The 22,694-nt window shown below is 35.4% G+C and overlaps 1 protein-coding gene across 2 annotated transcripts in view; it reads right to left on the reverse strand.

Annotated features, from left to right (window-relative positions):
* Positions 1 to 280: 280 nt before the first annotated feature.
* abcb6b (ATP binding cassette subfamily B member 6 (LAN blood group) b) overlaps positions 281 to 22,694 on the reverse strand; it is a 48,857-nt gene continuing 26,443 nt past the window's right edge. For both annotated transcript variants that reach the window (XM_029712427.1, XM_029712428.1), the window contains exons 17-18: positions 18,650 to 18,718; positions 281 to 779 (exon numbers count right to left, since the gene is read on the reverse strand). In XM_029712427.1, coding sequence (XP_029568287.1) covers positions 641 to 779; positions 18,650 to 18,718 — 208 coding nt within the window. In that variant the 3' untranslated portion in view covers positions 281 to 640. The remainder of the gene's footprint in view (positions 780 to 18,649; positions 18,719 to 22,694) is intronic.

Below are 22,694 nucleotides of genomic sequence, written 5' to 3' on the forward strand. Positions count from 1 at the left end.
AACTAGCTTTGTAAAGTTACCATCTAGTATAACTAGCTTTGTAAAGTTACCATCTAGTGTAACTAGCTTTGTAAAGTTACCATCTAGTGTAACTAGCTTTGTAAAGTTACCATCTAGTGTAACTAGCTTTGTAAATGTACCATCTTGTATAACTAGCTTTGTAAAGTTACCATACATTTACATTTACGTCATTTAGCAGACGCTCTTATCCAGAGCGACTTACAGTAGTGAATGCATACATTTCATACAATTTCATACATTTTTTTCATACATTATTATTTTTTTTTTCTGTGCTAGTGTAACTAGCTTTGTAAAGTTACCATCTAGTGTTGTAAAGTTACCATCTAGTGTAACTAGCTTTGTAAAGTTACCATTTAGTGTAACTAGCTTTGTAAAGTTACCATCTAGTGTAACTAGCTTTGTAAATTTACCATCTCGTGTAACTAGCTTTTCTTGGAGCAGCAGTAATGTGTCTTGCTTTGGTCCTTAGGATGCAAAGTTTGAAACTCGACTCAGAACCTCGCCGTACCCGCCCAAAATGCCACAATATGAGTTGAATCTTTTCCTTCAGATGGTTGAGCTCTATCCTGGCTCAATCTACTCCTCTGTTCTCTGGTTAGCTCTGTGCTGGGATACTGGCTCAGGGACCGTGGTGGGGAGTAGTGGGCTGCTGCTGACCCTCTGGGTTCGAGTTGTATGTCTCTGTCTTGGCTGTGCTGCGCTGCTGTTTCAGCCACATAGCAGAGTACAAACCTCCCTGGGACAGCAACTCCTCATGCCTGGAGAGAGAGAGAGAGAGAGAGAGAGAGAGAGAGAGGAGGGGGAAGTGAAAGAGGAGAGAGTGAGAGAGAGGGGAAGTGAGAGGAGAGAGAGAGGAGTGAAAGAGGAGAGAGAGAGAGGAGGAAGTGAGAGGAGAGAGAGAGGAGAGAGAGAGGAGAGAGAGGGGGAAGTGAAAGAGGAGAGAGTGAGAGAGAGGGGGAAGTGAGAGGAGAGAGAGAGAGGAGGAAGTGAGAGGAGAGAGAGAGGAGAGAGAGAGGAGAGAGAGGGGGAAGTGAAAGAGGAGAGAGAGAGAGGAGAGAGAGAGGAGAGAGAGGGGGAAGTGAAAGAGGAGAGAGAGAGGAGAGAGAGAGAGAGAGTTTCAAGTTCATGTCACCTGTCAAGTACAGTGAAATGCCTTTCTTGCAAGTTCCAAACCCAACAATGCAGTAATCAATATCAATGTAACATTAAAGATAACAAGGTAGAACAAAAACACGAGAAATAAAACTAAAAATATGAAGAACATGAGAAGTAAGGTGACTATATACAGGATCAGTTAATACCATACTATATACAGGGTCAGTTAATACCATACTATATACAGTTAATACCATACTATATACAGTTAATACCATACTATATACAGTTAATACCATACTATATACAGTTAATACCATACTATATACAGGGTCAGTTAATACCATACTATATACAGGATCAGTTAATACCATACTATATACAGGATCAGTTAATACCATACTATATACAGGATCAGATAATACCATACTATATACAGTTAATACCATACTATATACAGGATCAGTTAATACCATACTATATACAGGGTCAGTTAATACCATACTATATACAGTTAATACCATACTATATACAGGGTCAGTTAATACCATACTATATACAGGGTCAGTTAATACCATACTATATACAGGGTCAGTTAATACCATACTATATACAGTTAATACCATACTATATACAGTTAATACCATACTATATACAGGGTCAGTTAATACCATACTATATACAGGATCAGTTAATACCATACTATATACAGGGTCAGTTAATACCATACTATATACAGGGTCAGTTAATACCATACTATATACAGTTAATACCATACTATATACAGGATCAGTTAATACCATACTATATACAGGGTCAGTTAATACCATACTATATACAGGATCAGTTAATACCATACTATATACAGGACCAGTTAATACCATACTATATACAGGATCAGTTAATACCATACTATATACAGGATCAGTTAATACCATACTATATACAGTTAATACCATACTATATACAGGATCAGTTAATACCATACTATATACAGTTAATACCATACTATATACAGGGTCAGTTAATACCATACTATATACAGGATCAGTTAATACCATACTATATACAGTTAATACCATACTATATACACAATCAGTTAATACCATACTATATACAGGATCAGTTAATACCATACTATATACAGGGTCAGGTAATACCATACTATATACAGGGTCAGTTAATACCATACTATATACAGGGTCAGTTAATACCATACTATATACAGGGTCAGTTAATACCATACTATATACAGGGTCAGTTAATACCATACTATATACAGGATCAGTTAATACCATACTATATACAGGGTCAGTTAATACCATACTATATACAGGATCAGTTAATACCATACTATATACAGGGTCAGTAATAACCATACTATATACAGTTAATACCATACTATATACAGTTAATACCATACTATATACAGGATCAGTTAATACCATACTATATACAGGATCAGTTAATACCATACTATATACAGGATCAGTTAATACCATACTATATACAGGATCAGTTAATACCATACTATATACAGGATCAGTTAATACCATACTATATACAGGATCAATTAATACCATACTATATACAGTTAATACCATACTATATACAGGATCAGTTAATACCATACTATATACAGGGTCAGTTAATACCATACTATATACAGGGTCAGTTAATACCATACTATATACAGGGTCAGTTAATACCATACTATATACAGTTAATACCATACTATATACAGGATCAGTTAATACCATACTATATACAGGATCAGTTAATACCATACTATATACAGTTAATACCATACTATATACAGGGTCAGTTAATACCATACTATATACAGTTAATACCATACTATATACAGTTAATACCTATATACAGTATCCATACTATAGTATACAGATCAGTTAATACCATACTATATAACAGGATCAGTTAAATACCATACTATATACAGGATCAATTAATACCATACTATATACAGTTAATACCATACTATATACAGGATCAGTTAATACCATACTATATACAGGGGTCAGTTAATACCATACTATATACAGGGGTCAGTTAATACCATACTATATACAGGTCAGTTAAATACCATACTATATACAGTTAATACCATACTATACAGGATCAGTTAATACCATACTATATACAGGATCAGTTAATACCATACTATATACAGGGTCAGTTATAACCATACTATATACAGTTAATACCATACTATATACAGGATCAGTTAATACCATACTATATACAGTTAATACCATAATATATACAGGATCAGTTAATACCATACTATATACAGGGTCAGTTAATACCATACTATATTACAGTTAATACCATACTATACAGGATCAAATAATACCATACTATATACCAGTTATACCATACTATACAGGGTCAGTTAATACCATACTATATACAGGAATCAGTTAATAACCATACTATATACAGGATCAGTTAATACCATACTATATACAGGATCAGTTAATACCATACTATATACAAGGGTCAGTTAATACCATACTATATACATGGATCAGTTAATACCATACTATATACAGTTAATACATACTATATACAGGGTCAGTTTAATACCATACTATATACAGGATCAGTTAATACCATACTATAAACAGGGTCAGTTAATACCATATTATATACAGGGTCAGTTAATACCATACTATAAACAGGGTCAGTTAATACCATACTATATACAGTTAATACCATACTATATACAGGGTCAGTTAATACCATACTATATACAGGGTCAGTTAATACCATACTATATACAGTTAATACCATACTAGTATACAGGGTCAGTTAATACCATACTATATACAGGATCAGTTAATACCATACTATATACAGGATCAGTTAATACCATACTATATAGCAGGATCAGTTAATACCATACTATATACAGGGTCAGTTAATACCATACTATATACAGTTAATACCATACTATATACAGGGTCAGTTAATACATACTATATACAGGATCAGTTAATACCATACTATATACAGGATCAGTTTAATACCATACTATATACAGGATCAGTTAATACCATACTATATACAGGATCAGTTAATACCATACTATATACAGGGTCAGTTAATACCATACTATATACAGGGTCAGTTAATACCATACTATATACAGGGTCAGTTAATACCATACTATATACAGGATCAGTTAATACCATACTATATACAGGGTCAGTTAATACCATACTATATACAGGGTCAGTTAATACCATACTATATACAGTTAATACCATACTATATACAGGGTCAGTTAATACCATACTATATACAGGATCAGTTAATACCATACTATATACAGGGTCAGTTAATACCATACTATATACAGGATCAGTTAATACCATACTATATACAGTTAATACCATACTATATACAGGGTGCGTTAATACCGTACTATATACAGTTAATACCATACTATATACAGGGTCAGTTAATACCATACTATATACAGTTAATACCATACTATATACAGGGTCAGTTTATACCATACTATATACAGGGTCAGTTAATACCATACTATATACAGGGTCAGTTAATACCATACTATATACAGTTAATACCATACTATACAGGGTCAGTTAATACCATACTATATACAGGTCAGATAATACCATACTATATACAGTTAATACCATACTATATACAGGGTCAGTTAATACCATACTAATATCAGTTAATACCATACTAACAGGTCAGTTAATACCATACTATATACAGTTAATACCATACTATTACAGGGTCAGTTAATACCATACTATATACAGGATCAGTTAATACCATACTATATACAGGACCAGTAATACCATACATATACAGGATCAGTTAATACCTACTATATACATTAATACCATACTATATACAGGATCAGTTAATACCATACTATATACAGTTAATACCATACTATATACAGTTAATACCATACTATATACAGGGTCAGTTAATACCATACTATATACAGGATCAGTTAATACCATACTATATACAGGATCAGTTAATACCATACTATATACAGGATCAGTTAATACCATACTATATACAGGGTCAGTTAATACCATACTATATACAGGGTCAGTTAATACCATACTATATACAGGATCAGTTTAATACCATACTATATACAGGATCAGTTAATACCATACTATATACAGGGTCAGTTAATACCATACTATATACAGGGTCAGTTAATACCATACTATATACAGGGTCAGTTAATACCATACTATATACAGTTAATACCATACTATATACAGGGTCAGATAATACCATACTATATACAGGATCAGTTAATACCATACTATATACAGGGTCAGTTAATACCATACTATATACAGTTAATACCATACTATATACAGGATCAGATAATACCATACTATATACAGGATCAGTTAATACCATACTATATACAGGATCAGTTAATGCCATACTATATACAGGATCAGTTAATACCATACTATATACAGGATCAGTTAATACCATACTATATACAGGGTCAGTTAATACCATACTATACACAGGGTCAGTTAATACCATACTATATACAGTTAATACCATACTATATACAGGGTCAGTTAATACCATACTATATACAGGATCAGTTAATACCATACTATATACAGGGTCAGTTAATACCATACTATATACAGGGTCAGTTAATACCATACTATATACAGGGCCAGTTAATACCATACTATATACAGGATCAGTTAATACCATACTATATACAGTTAATACCATACTATATACAGTTAATACCATACTATACACAGGATCAGTTAATACCATACTATATACAGGGTCAGTTAATACCATACTATATACAGGATCAGATAATACCATACTATATACAGGGTCAGTTAATACCATACTATATACAGTTAATACCATACTATATACAGTTAATACCATACTATATACAGTTAATACCATACTATATACAGTTAATACCATACTATATACAGTTAATACCATACTATATACAGGATCAGATAATACCATACTATATACAGGGTCAGTTAATACCATACTATATACAGTTAATACCATACTATATACAGTTAATACCATACTATATACAGGGTCAGTTAATACCATACTATATACAGGATCAGTTAATACCATACTATATACAGTTAATACCATACTATATACAGTTAATACCATACTATATACAGTTAATACCATACTATATACAGTTAATACCATACTATATACAGGGTCAGTTAATACCATACTATATACAGGGTCAGTTAATACCATACTATATACAGGGTCAGTTAATACCATACTATATACAGTTAATACCATACTATATACAGGGTCAGTTAATACCATACTATATACAGGATCAGTTAATACCATACTATATACAGGATCAGTTAATACCATACTATATACAGTTAATACCATACTATATACAGGGTCAGTTAATACCATACTATATACAGGGTCAGTTAATACCATACTATATACAGTTAATACCATACTATATACAGGGTCAGTTAATACCATACTATATACAGGATCAGTTAATACCATACTATATACAGTTAATACCATACTATATACAGTTAATACCATACTATATACAGGACCAGATAATACCATACTATATACAGGATCAGTTAATACCATACTATATACAGTTAATACCATACTATATACAGGGTCAGTTAATACCATACTATATACAGTTAATACCATACTATATACAGGGTCAGTTAATACCATACTATATACAGTTAATACCGTACTATATACAGGATCAGTTAATACCATACTATATACAGTTAATACCATACTATATACAGTTAATACCATACTATATACAGGATCAGTTAATACCATACTATATACAGGGTCAGTTAATACCACACTATATACAGGATCAGTTAATACCATACTATATACAGGGTCAGTTAATACCATACTATATACAGGGTCAGTTAATACCATACTATATACAGTTAATACCACACTATATACAGGATCAGTTAATACCATACTATATACAGGGTCAGTTAATACCATACTATATACAGTTAATACCATACTATATACAGTTAATACCATACTATATACAGGATCAGTTAATACCATACTATATACAGGGTCAGTTAATACCATACTATATACAGGATCAGTTAATACCATACTATATACAGGATCAGTTAATACCATACTATATACAGTTAATACCATACTATATACAGGGTCAGTTAATACCATACTATATACAGGATCAGTTAATACCATACTATATACAGTTAATACCATACTATATACAGGATCAGTTAATACCATACTATATACAGTTAATACCATACTATATACAGGATCAGTTAATACCATACTATATACAGGATCAGTTAATATCATACTATATACAGTTAATACCATACTATATACAGGGTCAGTTAATACCATACTATATACAGGGTCAGTTAATACCATACTATATACAGTTAATACCATACTATATACAGGATCAGTTAATACCATACTATATACAGTTAATACCATACTATATACAGGATCAGTTAATACCATACTATATACAGGGTCAGTTAATACCATACTATATACAGGGTCAGTTAATACCATACTATATACAGGATCAGTTAATACCATACTATATACAGGATCAGTTAATACCATACTATATACAGGATCAGTTAATACCATACTATATACAGGGTCAGTTAATACCATACTATATACAGGGTCAGTTAATACCATACTATATACAGGATCAGTTAATACCATACTATATACAGTTAATACCATACTATATACAGTTAATACCATACTATATACAGGGTCAGTTAATACCATACTATATACAGGATCAGTTAATACCATACTATATACAGGGTCAGTTAATACCATACTATATACAGGTTAATACCATACTATATACAGGGTCAGTTAATACCATACTATATACAGGATCAGTTAATACCATACTATATACAGTTAATACCATACTATATACAGGATCAGTTAATACCATACTATATACAGTTAATACCATACTATATACAGGGTCAGTTAATACCATACTATATACAGGGTCAGTTAATACCATACTATATACAGTTAATACCATACTATATACAGGACCAGTTAATACCATACTATATACAGGGTCAGTTAATACCATACTATATACAGTTAATACCATACTATATACAGGGTCAGTTAATACCATACTATATACAGGATCAGTTAATACCATACTATATACAGGATCAGTTAATACCATACTATATACAGGGTCAGTAAATACCATACTATATACAGGATCAGTTAATACCATACTATATACAGGATCAGTTAATACCATACTATATAGGGTCAGTTAATACCATACTATATACAGTTAATACCATACTATATACAGGGTCAGTTAATACCATACTATATACAGTTAATACCATACTATATACAGGATCAGTTAATACCATACTATAAACAGGATCAGTTAATACCATACTATATACAGGGTCAGTTAATACCATACTATATACAGTTAATACCATACTATATACAGGGTCAGTTAATACCATACTATATACAGGATCAGTTAATACCATACTATATACAGGATCAGTTAATACCATACTATATACAGGGTCAGTAAATACCATACTATATACAGCATCAGTTAATACCATACTATATACAGGGTCAGTTAATACCATACTATATACAGTTAATACCATACTATATACAGGGTCAGTTAATACCATACTATATACAGTTAATACCATACTATATACAGGATCAGTTAATACCATACTATAAACAGGATCAGTTAATACCATACTATATACAGGGTCAGTTAATACCATACTATATACAGTTAATACCATACTATATACAGGGTCAGTTAATACCATACTATATACAGGATCAGTTAATACCATACTATAAACAGGATCAGTTAATACCATACTATATACAGGGTCAGTTAATACCATACTATATACAGTTAATACCATACTATATACAGGGTCAGTTAATACCATACTATATACAGTTAATACCATACTATATACAGGATCAGTTAATACCATACTATATACAGGGTCAGTTAATACCATACTATATACAGTTAATACCATACTATATACAGGATCAGTTAATACCATACTATATACAGGGTCAGTTAATACCATACTATATACAGGGTCAGTTAATACCATACTATATACAGTTAATACCATACTATATACAGGATCAGTTAATACCATACTATATACAGGGTCAGTTAATACCATACTATATACAGTTAATACCATACTATATACAGTTAATACCATACTATATACAGGATCAGTTAATACCATACTATATACAGGACCAGTTAATACCATACTATATACAGGGTCAGTTAATACCATACTATATACAGGACCAGTTAATACCATACTATATACAGGGTCAGTTAATACCATACTATATACAGGATCAGTTAATACCATACTATATACAGGATCAGTTAATACCATACTATATACAGGATCAGTTAATACCATACTATATACAGGATCAGTTAATACCATACTATATACAGGGTCAGTTAATACCATACTATATACAGGATCAGTTAATACCATACTATATACAGGGTCAGTTAATACCATACTATATACAGGATCAGTTAATACCATACTATATACAGGGTCAGTTAATACCATACTATATACAGGGTCAGTTAATACCATACTATATACAGTTAATACCATACTATATACAGTTAATACCATACTATATACAGGATCAGTTAATACCATACTATATACAGGGTCAGTTAATACCATACTATATACAGGGTCAGTTAATACCATACTATATACAGTTAATACCATACTATATACAGGATCAGTTAATACCATACTATATACAGGGTCAGTTAATACCATACTATATACAATTAATACCATACTATATACAGGATCAGTTAATACCATACTATATACAGGGTCAGTTAATACCATACTATATACAGGATCAGTTAATACCATACTATATACAGTTAATACCATACTATATACAGGGTCAGTTAATACCACACTATATACAGGGTCAGGGTAATACCATACTATATACAGGGTCAGTTAATACCATACTATATACAGGGTCAGTTAATACCATACTATATACAGTTAATACCATACTATATACAGGATCAGTTAATACCATACTATATACAGTTAATGCCATACTATATACAGGGTCAGTTAATACCATACTATATACAGGGTCAGTTAATACCATACTATATACAGGATCAGTTAATACCATACTATATACAGGATCAGTTAATACCATACTATATACAGGATCAGTTAATACCATACTATATACAGTTAATACCATACTATATACAGGGTCAGGTTAATACCATACTATATACAGGATCAGTTAATACCATACTATATACAGGGTCAGTTAATACCATACTATATACAGGATCAGTTAATACCATACTATATACAGGATCAGTTAATACCATACTATATACAGTTAATACCATACTATATACAGTTAATACCATACTATATACAGTTAATACCATACTATATACAGCATCAGTTAATACCATACTATATACAGTTAATACCATACTATATACAGGGTCAGTTAATACCATACTATATACAGGGTCAGTTAATACCATACTATATACAGTTAATACCATACTATATACAGGGTCAGTTAATACCATACTATATACAGGGTCAGGTAATACCATACTATATACAGTTAATACCATACTATATACAGGATCAGTTAATACCATACTATATACAGGATCAGTTAATACCATACTATATACAGGGTCAGTTAATACCATACTATATACAGTTAATACCATACTATATACAGGGTCAGTTAATACCATACTATATACAGGGTCAGTTAATACCATACTATATACAGTTAATACCATACTATATACAGGATCAGTTAATACCATACTATATACAGGGTCAGTTAATACCATACTATATACAGGGTCAGTTAATACCATACTATATACAGTTAATACCATACTATATACAGGATCAGTTAATACCATACTATATACAGTTAATACCATACTATATACAGGGTCAGTTAATACCATACTATATACAGGGTCAGGTTAATACCATACTATATACAGGGTCAGTTAATACCATACTATATACAGTTAATACCATACTATATACAGGGTCAGTTAATACCATACTATATACAGGGTCAGTTAATACCATACTATATACAGTTAATACCATACTATATACAGGGTCAGTTAATACCATACTATATACAGTTAATACCATACTATATACAGGGTCAGTTAATACCATACTATATACAGGGTCAGTTAATACCATACTATATACAGGATCAGTTAATACCATACTATATACAGGGTCAGTTAATACCATACTATATACAGTTAATACCATACTATATACAGGATCAGTTAATGCCATACTATATACAGGATCAGTTAATACCATACTATATACAGGGTCAGTTAATACCATACTATATACAGGGTCAGTTATTACCATACTATATACAGGACCAGTTAATACCATACTATATACAGTTAATACCATACTATATACAGGATCAGTTAATACCATACTATATACAGGGTCAGTTAATACCATACTATATACAGGGTCAGTTAATACCATACTATATACAGGGTCAGTTAATACCATACTATATACAGGATCAGTTAATACCATACTATATACAGGATCAGTTAATACCATACTATATACAGGGTCAGTTAATACCATACTATATACAGTTAATACCATACTATATACAGGGTCAGTTAATACCATACTATATACAGGATCAGTTAATACCATACTATATACAGGGTCAGTTAATACCATACTATATACAGGATCAGTTAATACCATACTATATACAGGGTCAGTTAATACCATACTATATACAGTTAATACCACACTATATACAGGATCAGTTAATACCATACTATATACAGGGTCAGTTAATACCATACTATATACAGGGTCAGTTAATACCATACTATATACAGGATCAGTTAATACCATACTATATACAGGATCAGTTAATACCATACTATATACAGGGTCAGTTAATACCATACTATATACAGTTAATACCATACTATATACAGGGTCAGTTAATACCATACTATATACAGGATCAGTTAATACCATACTATATACAGGGTCAGTTAATACCATACTATATACAGGACCAGTTAATACCATACTATATACAGTTAATACCATACTATATACAGGACCAGTTAATACCATACTATATACAGTTAATACCATACTATATACAGGATCAGTTAATACCATACTATATACAGGATCAGGTTAATACCATACTATATACAGTTAATACCATACTATATACAGGGTCAGTTAATACCATACTATATACAGGGTCAGTTAATACCATACTATATACAGTTAATACCATACTATATACAGTTAATACCATACTATATACAGGATCAGTTAATACCATACTATATACAGGACCAGTTAATACCATACTATATACAGGGTCAGTTAATACCATACTATATACAGGGTCAGTTAATACCATACTATATACAGCATCAGTTAATACCATACTATATACAGTTAATACCATACTATATACAGGGTCAGTTAATACCATACTATATACAGTTAATACCATACTATATACAGGATCAGTTAATACCATACTATATACAGGATCAGTTAATACCATACTATATACAGGGTCAGTTAATACCATACTATATACAGGATCAGTTAATACCATACTATATACAGTTAATACCATACTATATACAGGGTCAGTTAATACCATACTATATACAGGGTCAGTTAATACCATACTATATACAGGGTCAGTTAATACCATACTATATACAGTTAATACCATACTATATACAGGATCAGTTAATACCATACTATATACAGGATCAGTTAATACCATACTATATACAGTTAATACCATACTATATACAGGATCAGTTAATACCATACTATATACAGGGTCAGTTAATACCATACTATATACAGGGTCAGTTAATACCATACTATATACAGGATCAGTTAATACCATACTATATACAGTTAATACCATACTATATACAGGGTCAGTTAATACCATACTATATACAGGATCAGTTAATACCATACTATATACAGGGTCAGGTTAATACCATACTATATACAGGATCAGTTAATACCATACTATATACAGGATCAGTTAATACCATACTATATACAGGGTCAGTTAATACCATACTATATACAGTTAATACCATACTATATACAGGGTCAGTTAATACCATACTATATACAGGGTCAGTTAATACCATATAGGATCAGTTAATACCATACTATATACAGTTAATACCATACTATATACAGGGTCAGTTAATACCATACTATATACAGGATCAGTTAATACCATACTATATACAGGGTCAGTTAATACCATACTATATACAGGGTCAGTTAATACCATACTATATACAGGGTCAGTTAATACCATACTATATACAGGATCAGTTAATACCATACTATATACAGGATCAGTTAATACCATACTATATACAGGATCAGTTAATACCATACTATATACAGTTAATACCATACTATATACAGGGTCAGTTAATACCATACTATATACAGGGTCAGTTAATACCATACTATATACAGTTAATACCATACTATATACAGGGTCAGTTAATACCATACTATATACAGGGTCAGTTAATACCATACTATATACAGGGTCAGTTAATACCATACTATATACAGTTAATACCATACTATATACAGGATCAGATAATACCATACTATATACAGGGTCAGTTAATCCCATACTATATACAGGGTCAGTTAATACCATACTATATACAGTTAATACCATACTATATACAGTTAATACCATACTATATACAGGATCAGTTAATACCATACTATATACAGGATCAGTTAATACCATACTATATACAGGGTCAGGTAATACCATACTATATACAGGGTCAGTTAATACCATACTATATACAGGGTCAGTTAATACCATACTATATACAGGATCAGATAATACCATACTATACACAGGATCAGATAATACCATACTATATACAGGATCAGATAATACCATACTATATACAGGGTCAGTTAATACCATACTATATACAGGGTCAGTTAATACCATACTATATACAGTTAATACCATACTATATACAGTTAATACCATACTATATACAGGGCCAGTTAATACCATACTATATACAGGGTCAGGTAATACCATACTATATACAGGATCAGTTAATACCATACTATATACAGGATCAGTTAATACCATACTATATACAGGGTCAGTTAATACCATACTATATACAGGATCAGTTAATACCATACTATATACAGGGTCAGTTAATACCATACTATATACAGGATCAGGTTAATACCATACTATATACAGGATCAGGTTAATACCATACTATATACAGGATCAGTTAATACCATACTATATACAGTTAATACCATACTATATACAGGGTCAGTTAATACCATACTATATACAGGGTCAGTTAATACCATACTATATACAGGATCAGGTTAATACCATACTATATACAGGGTCAGTTAATACCATACTATATACAGTTAATACCATACTATATACAGTTAATACCATACTATATACAGGATCAGTTAATACCATACTATATACAGGGTCAGTTAATACTATATTATATACAGTTAATACCATACTATATACAGGATCAGTTAATACCATACTATATACAGGGTCAGTTAATACCATACTATATACAGTTAATACCATACTATATACAGGATCAGTTAATACCATACTATATACAGGGTCAGATAATACCATACTATATACAGTTAATACCATACTATATACAGGGTCAGTTAATACCATACTATATACAGTTAATACCATACTATATACAGGATCAGTTAATACCATACTATATACAGGGTCAGTTAATACCATACTATATACAGGGTCAGTTAATACCATACTATATACAGGATCAGTTAATACCATACTATATACAGGATCAGTTAATACCATACTATATACAGGGTCAGTTAATACCATACTATATACAGGGTCAGTTAATACCATACTATATACAGGGTCAGTTAATACCATACTATATACAGGGTCAGTTAATACCATACTATATACAGGGTCAGTTAATACCATACTATATACAGGGTCAGTTAATACCATACTATATACAGGATCAGTTAATACCATACTATATACAGTTAATACCATACTATATACAGGGTCAGTTAATACCATACTATATACAGGATCAGTTAATACCATACTATATACAGGATCAGTTAATACCATACTATATACAGTTAATACCATACTATATACAGGGAGGGAAAAAAGTATTTGATCCCCTGCTGATTTTGTACGTTTGCCCACTGACAAAGAAATGATCAGTCTATAATTTTAATGGTAGGTTTATTTGAACAGTGAGAGACAAAAAAAAAAATATCCAGAAAAACGCATGTCAAAAATGTTATTAAATGATTTGCATTGCACTCAATTAGTATTTGGTAGCATTGCATTTAAATTGTTTAATTTGAGTCAAACGTTTCGGGTAGCCTTCCACAAGCTTCCCACAATAAGTTGAGTGAATTTTGGCCCATTCCTCCTGACGGAGCTGGTGTAACTGAGTCAGGTTTGTAGGCTTCCTTGCACGCACACGCTTTTTCAGTTCTGCTCACAAATTTTCTATGGGATGGAGGTCAGGGCTTTGTGATGGCCACTCCAATACCTTGACTTTGTTGTCCTTAAGCCATTTTGCCACAACTTTGGAAGTATGCTTGGGGTCATTGTCCATTTGGAAGACCCATTTGCGACCAAGCTTTAACTTCCTGACTGATGTCTTGAGATGTTGCTTCAATATATCCAATTTTCCTGCCTCATGATGCCATCTATTTTGTGAAGTGCACCAGTCCCTCCTGCAGCAAAGCACCCCACAACATGATGCTGCCACCTCTGTGCTTCACCGTTGGGATGGTGTTCTTCGGCTTGCGAGCGTCCCCCTTTTTCCTCCAAACATAACAATGGTCATTATGGCCAAACAGTTCAATTTTTGTTTCATCAGACCAGAGGACATTTCTCCAAAAAGTATGATCTTTGTGACCATGTGCAGTTGCAAACCGTAGTCTGGCTTTTTAATTGCGGTTTGGAGCAGTGGCTTCTTCCTTGCTGAGCGGCCTTTCAGGCTATGTCGATATAGGACTTGTTTTACTGTGGATATAGATGCTTTTGTACCTGTTTCCTCCAGCATCTTCACAAGGTCCTTTGCTGTTGTTCTGGGATTGATTTGCACTTTTCACACCAAAGTACGTTCATCTCTAGGAGACAGAACGCGTCTCCTTCCTGAGCGGTATGACGGCTGCGTGGTCCCATGGTGTTTATACTTGCGTACTATTGTTTGTACAGATGAACGTGGTAACTTCAGGCGTTTGGAAATTGCTCCCAAGGAAGAACCAGACTTGTGGAGGTCTACAATTATTTTTCTGAGGTCTTGGCTGATTTCTTTAGATTTTCCCATGATGTCAAGCACAGAGGCTCTGAGTTTGAAGGTAGGCCTTGAAATACATACACAGGTACATGTCCAATTGACTCAAATGATGTCAATTAGCCCATCAGAAGCTTCTAAAGCCATGGCATAATTTTCAGGAATTTTCCAAACTTACAACTTCAACTGTATGTGTAGGGTGATGGTAACTAGGCAACAGGATATATAATAAACAGAATAGCGGCAGTGTTAATGATGATTATATGTGAGTGTGTGTGTGTAGAATCAGTATAAATGTATGTGTTGGAGTGTCAGTGTGTGTGTGTGTGTGTGTGTGTGTGTGTGTGTGAAAAAATAAAATACAAGGGTCAACTCAGATAGTCTGAGAGGACAATGGTGACGATGTTGGAGAGGACAATGGTGACGATGTTGGAGAGGACAATGGTGACGATGTTGGAGAGGACAATGGTGACGACGTTGGAGAGGACAATGGTGACGACGTTGGAGAGGACAATGGTGATGATGTTGGAGATGGACAATGGTGACGATGTTGGCAGTAGTCATGAGTGATACAGGGCGGTAGTCATGAGTGATACGGGGCGGTAGTCATGAGTGATACAGGGTGGTAGTCATGAGTGATACAGGGGTGGTAGTCATGAGTGATACAGGGGTGGTAGTCATGAGTGATACAGGGCGGTAGTCATGAGTGATACAGGGCGGTAGTCATGAGTGATACAGGGTGGTAGTCATGAGTGATACAGGGGTGGTAGTCATGAGTGATACGGGGCGGTAGTCATGAGTGATACAGGGCGGTAGTCATGAGTGATACAGGGCGGTAGTCATGAGTGATACAGGGCGGTAGTCATGAGTGATACAGGGTGGTAGTCATGAGTGATACAGGGGTGGTAGTCATGAGTGATACGGGGCGGTAGTCATGAGTGATACAGGGCGGTAGTCATGAGTGATACAGGGTGGTAGTCATGAGTGATACAGGGCAGTAGTCATTTCACATAGAGCTGTTGTGTATCTTTACTATATCCACTTCCAGTTCTGTCTGGCAAAGCATCATGGGAACTGTAGTAATCTCAGTATTCTAACAGTCAAGCATCATGGGAACGGTAGTAATCTCAGTATTCTAACAGCCAAGCATCATGGGAACTGTAGTAATCTCAGCATTCTAACATCTAAGCATCATGGGAACTGTAGCAATCTCAGTATTCTAACATCTAAGCATCATGGGAACTGTAGTAATCTCAGCATTCTAAAAGTCAAGCATCATGGGAACTGTAGTAATCTCAGCATTCTAACATCTAAGCATCATGGGAACTGTAGCAATCTCAGTATTCTAACAGCCAAGCATCATGGGAACTGTAGTTATTTAATAATTTTGGGCAATTTGGATAACTAGGGCCACTAAAAACTTTCTTTGGAGTCGTGGAGACAAGCTGTGTAACGTTCCTATAACACTCTCTCTTTACAAAGCCACCTCTTAAAACAGTTTCACACAGATTTGTTGAAAGCGCAAGAACGAAATGCGACAATGAGACGGGAACAAGAGGTCAAGTTTGCTCAGCCATAACGTCATATAAAAATGACTGGATAGTAAAAGCCTGTTTCTACCAGTAGAATAGAACCCAAGTTGTCCAGCAAGGGAACAGCTCTCTGCATAATGAAATATCACACCAGGACAATATTTCACAGGTAGTGGCACCTTCTACTACACTGAAAGTGGAGGTTAATTGCCTGACAGGCTGGATATTTTTAAAGTGTATAGCATCTTGTACAGGGTTTACTATCACTAAAGCCAGTTACTCACCTCCCTCTCTCAGCAATCAGGGTTTACTATCACTAAAGCCAGTTACTCACCTCCCTCTCTCAGCAATCTGGCCATCTTGGACAACCAGGATCTGGTCTGATCCAATGATGGTCGACAATCTGAAACAAAACACAATAACATGCACTTCAGCAAGAATGACTTGGTTAGAACCAGCATCAGTGTAGAATGGAACACTATAAGAATGACTTGGTTAGAACCAGCATCGGTGTAGAATGGAACACTATAAGAACGACTTGGTTAGAACCAGCATCGGTGTAGAATGGAACACTATTAGAAGGACTTGGTTAGAACCAGCATCGGTGTAGAATGGAACACTATGAGAATGACTTGGTTAGAACCAGCATCGGTGTAGAATGGAACACTATAAGAATGACTTTGTTAGAACCAGCATCGGTGTAGAATGGAACACTATTAGAATGACTTGGTTAGAATCAGCATCAGTGTAGAATGGAACACTATAAGAATGACTTGGTTAGAACCAGCATCGGTGTAGAATGGAACACTATAAGAATGACTTGGTTAGAACCAGCATCGGTGTAGAATGGAACACTATTAGAATGACTTGGTTAGAACCAGCATCAGTGTAGAATGGAACACTATAAGAATGACTTGGTTAGAACCAGCATCGGTGTAGAATGGAACACTATAAGAATGACTTGGTTAGAACCAGCATCGGTGTAGAATGGAACACTATAAGAATGATTTGGTTAGAACCAGCATCGGTGTAGAATGGAACACTATAAGAATGACTTGGTTAGAACCAGCATCGGTGTAGAATGGAACACTATAAGAATGACTTGGTTAGAACCAGCATCGGTGTAGAATGGAACACTTTCAGAATGACTTGGTTAGAACCAGCATCGGTGTAGAATGGAACACTATGAGAATGACTTGGTTAGAACCAGCATCAGTGTAGAATGGAACTATAAGAATGACTTGGTTAGAACCAGCATCGGTGTAGAATGGAACCAGCATCGGTATAGAATGGAACACTATTAGAATGACTTGGTTAGAACCAGCATCGGTATAGAATGGAACACTATTACAAGGGACAAATACTTCAATGTACATTTTCTAGTGTAACCGATGTGAAATGGCTAGCTAGTTAGCGGTGGTGCGCGCTAATAGCGTTTAAATCGGTGATGTCACTCGCTCTGCGACCTTATTAAGTAGTTGTTCCCCTTGCGCTGCAAGGGCCGCGGCTTTTGTGGCGCGATGGGTAACGATGCTTCGTGGGGTATCAGTTGTTGATGTGCGCAGAGGGTCCCTGGTTCAAGCCCAGGTTGGGGCGAAGAGAGGGACGGAAGCTATACTGTTACACTAGATTCTGTTCCTGAGGTTTGAAGGCTGGGGTCTGAGGGGCTGAGGCCTTGGAGTCTCTTTCAGCCTGACGGTCCACAACACACAGAGAGGAAGCTGATTAGGTCATCCCTAAGCCTTATCCCATCTCCGCTAGATTCAGGTCTCTGCTCTGCTGCAACTTCTCTGTAACTCCTATCAGATAAAATCATTCTACCAACATCAAGCTGTACCCAAGTGTCCTCCCCCCCCCCTTCCCACATTTACTGGGTGACTTTCACTTCTACTTGAGTCATTTTCTATTAAGGTATCTTCACTATTACTTAAGTATGACATTTGGTTATTTTTCCACCATTGCCTAACCCCACCTAGCTGACCGTTTCTTGTCAGAGTGGAGCAGCTAGCTAGCAGACAGTTTCCTGTCAGAGTGGAGCAGCTAGCTAGCAGACAGTTTCCTGTCAGAGTGGAGCAGCTAGCTAGCAGACAGTTTCCTGTCAGAGTGGAGCAGCTAGCAAGCAGACAGTTTCCTGTCAGAGTGGAGCAGCTAGCTAGCAGACAGTTTCCTGTCAGAGTGGAGCAGCTAGCTAGCAGACAGTTTCCTGTCAGAGTGGAGCAGCTAGCCAGCAGACTATTTCCTGTTGGACCGTTACAGCTAGCTAGCAGATCGTTTCCTATCAGAGCGGAGCAGCTAGCTAGCAGACCGTTTCCTGTCAAAGCACCTAGCTAGTAGACCATTACCTGTTGGAGCGGAGCAGCTAGCTAGAAGACTGTTTCATGTCGGAGCGAAACAGCTAGCCAGCAGGCCATTCCCTGTCAAATCAGCTACCTAGCAGGCCGTGTCCTGTCAGAGCTGCTAGCTAGCAGACCGTTTCTTGTCAGAGCTGCTAGCTAGCAGACTGTTTCCTGTCAGAGCAGCTAGCTAGCAGACTGTTTCCTGTCAGAGCAGCTAGCTAGCAGACCGTTTCCTGTCAGAGCAGCTAGCTAGCAGACCATTTCCTGTCAGAGCAGCTAGCTAGCAGACCATTTCCTGTCGGAGCAGAGCAGCTAGCTAGCAGACCGTTTCCTGTCAGAGCTGCTGTCTAGCAGACCATTTCCTGTCGGAGCAGAGCAGCTAGCTAGCAGACCGTTTCCTGTCAGAGTGGAGCAGCTAGCCAGCAACCTAACCTAGCATTTCATTGTGAGGTCTACTACACCTGTCGTATTCAGCATTTCATTGTGAGGTCTACTACACCTGTTGTAGTCAGCATTTCATTGTGAGGTCTACTACACCTGTTGTATTCAGCATTTCACTGTGAGGTCTACTACACCTGTTGTATTCAGCATTTCACTGTGAGGTCTACTACACCTGTTGTATTCAGCATTTCACTGTGAGGTCTACTACACCTGTTGTATTCAGCATTTCACTGTGAGGTCTACTACACCTGTTGTATTCAGCATTTCACTGTGAGGTCTACTACACCTGTTGTATTCAGCATTTCACTGTGAGGACTACTACACCTGTTGTATTCAGCATTTCACTGTGAGGTCTACTACACCTGTTGTATTCAGCATTTCACTGTGAGGTCTACTACACCTGTTGTATTCAGCATTTCACTGTGAGGTCTACTACACCTGTTGTATTCAGCATTTCACTGTGAGGTCTACTACACCTGTTGTATTCAGCATTTCACTGTGAGGTCTACTACACCTGTTGTATTCAGCATTTCACTGTGAGGTCTACTACACCTGTTGTATTCAGCATTTCACTGTGAGGTCTACTACACCTGTTGTATTCAGCATTTCACTGTAAGGTCTACTACACCTGTTGTATTCAGCATTTCACTGTGAGGTCTACTACACCTGTTGTATTCAGCATTTCACTGTAAGGTCTACTACACCTGTTGTATTCAGCATTTCACTGTGAGGTCTACTACACCTGTTGTATTCAGCATTTCACTGTAAGGTCTACGACACCTGTTGTATTCAGCATTTCACTGTAAGGTCTACTACACCTGTTGTATTCAGCATTTCACTGTGAGGTCTACTACACCTGTTGTATTCAGCATTTCACTGTGAGGTCTACTACACCTGTTGTATTCAGCATTTCACTGTGAGGTCTACTACACCTGTTGTATTCAGCATTTCACTGTGAGGTCTACTACGCCTGTTGTATTCAGCATTTCACTGTGAGGTCTACTACACCTGTTATATTCAGCATTTCACTGTGAGGTCTACTACGCCTGTTGTATTCAGCATTTCACTGTGAGGTCTACTACACCTGTTGTATTCAGCATTTCACTGTGAGGTCTACTACACCTGTTGTATTCAGCATTTCACTGTAAGGTCTACTACACCTGTTGTAGGCCTCCTAATTGTCCCTAGAATTTCTAAGCAAACGGCTGGAGGTAGGGCTTTCTCCTATAGAGCTCCATTTTTATGGAATGGTCTGCCTACCCATGTGAGAGACGCAGACTCAGTCTCAACCTTTAAGTCTTTACTGAAGACTTATCTCTTCAGTAGGTCCTATGATTAAGTATAGTCTGGCCCAGGAGTGTGAAGGTGAACGGAAAGGCTGGAGCAACGAACCGCCCTTGCTGTCTCTGCCTTGACGGTTCCCCTCTTCCCACTGGGATTCTCTGCCTCTAACCCTTTTACAGGGGCTGAGTCACTGACTTACTGGTGTTCTTCCATGCCGTCCATGGGAGGGGTGCGTCACTTGAGTAGGTTGAGCCACTGACGTGGTCTTCCTGTCTGGGTTGGCGCCCCCCCCTTGGGTTGTGCCGTGGCGGAGATCTT

This window comes from Salmo trutta, chromosome 24 (assembly GCF_901001165.1).
Source record: "Salmo trutta chromosome 24, fSalTru1.1, whole genome shotgun sequence".
NCBI lineage: Eukaryota > Metazoa > Chordata > Actinopteri > Salmoniformes > Salmonidae > Salmo > Salmo trutta.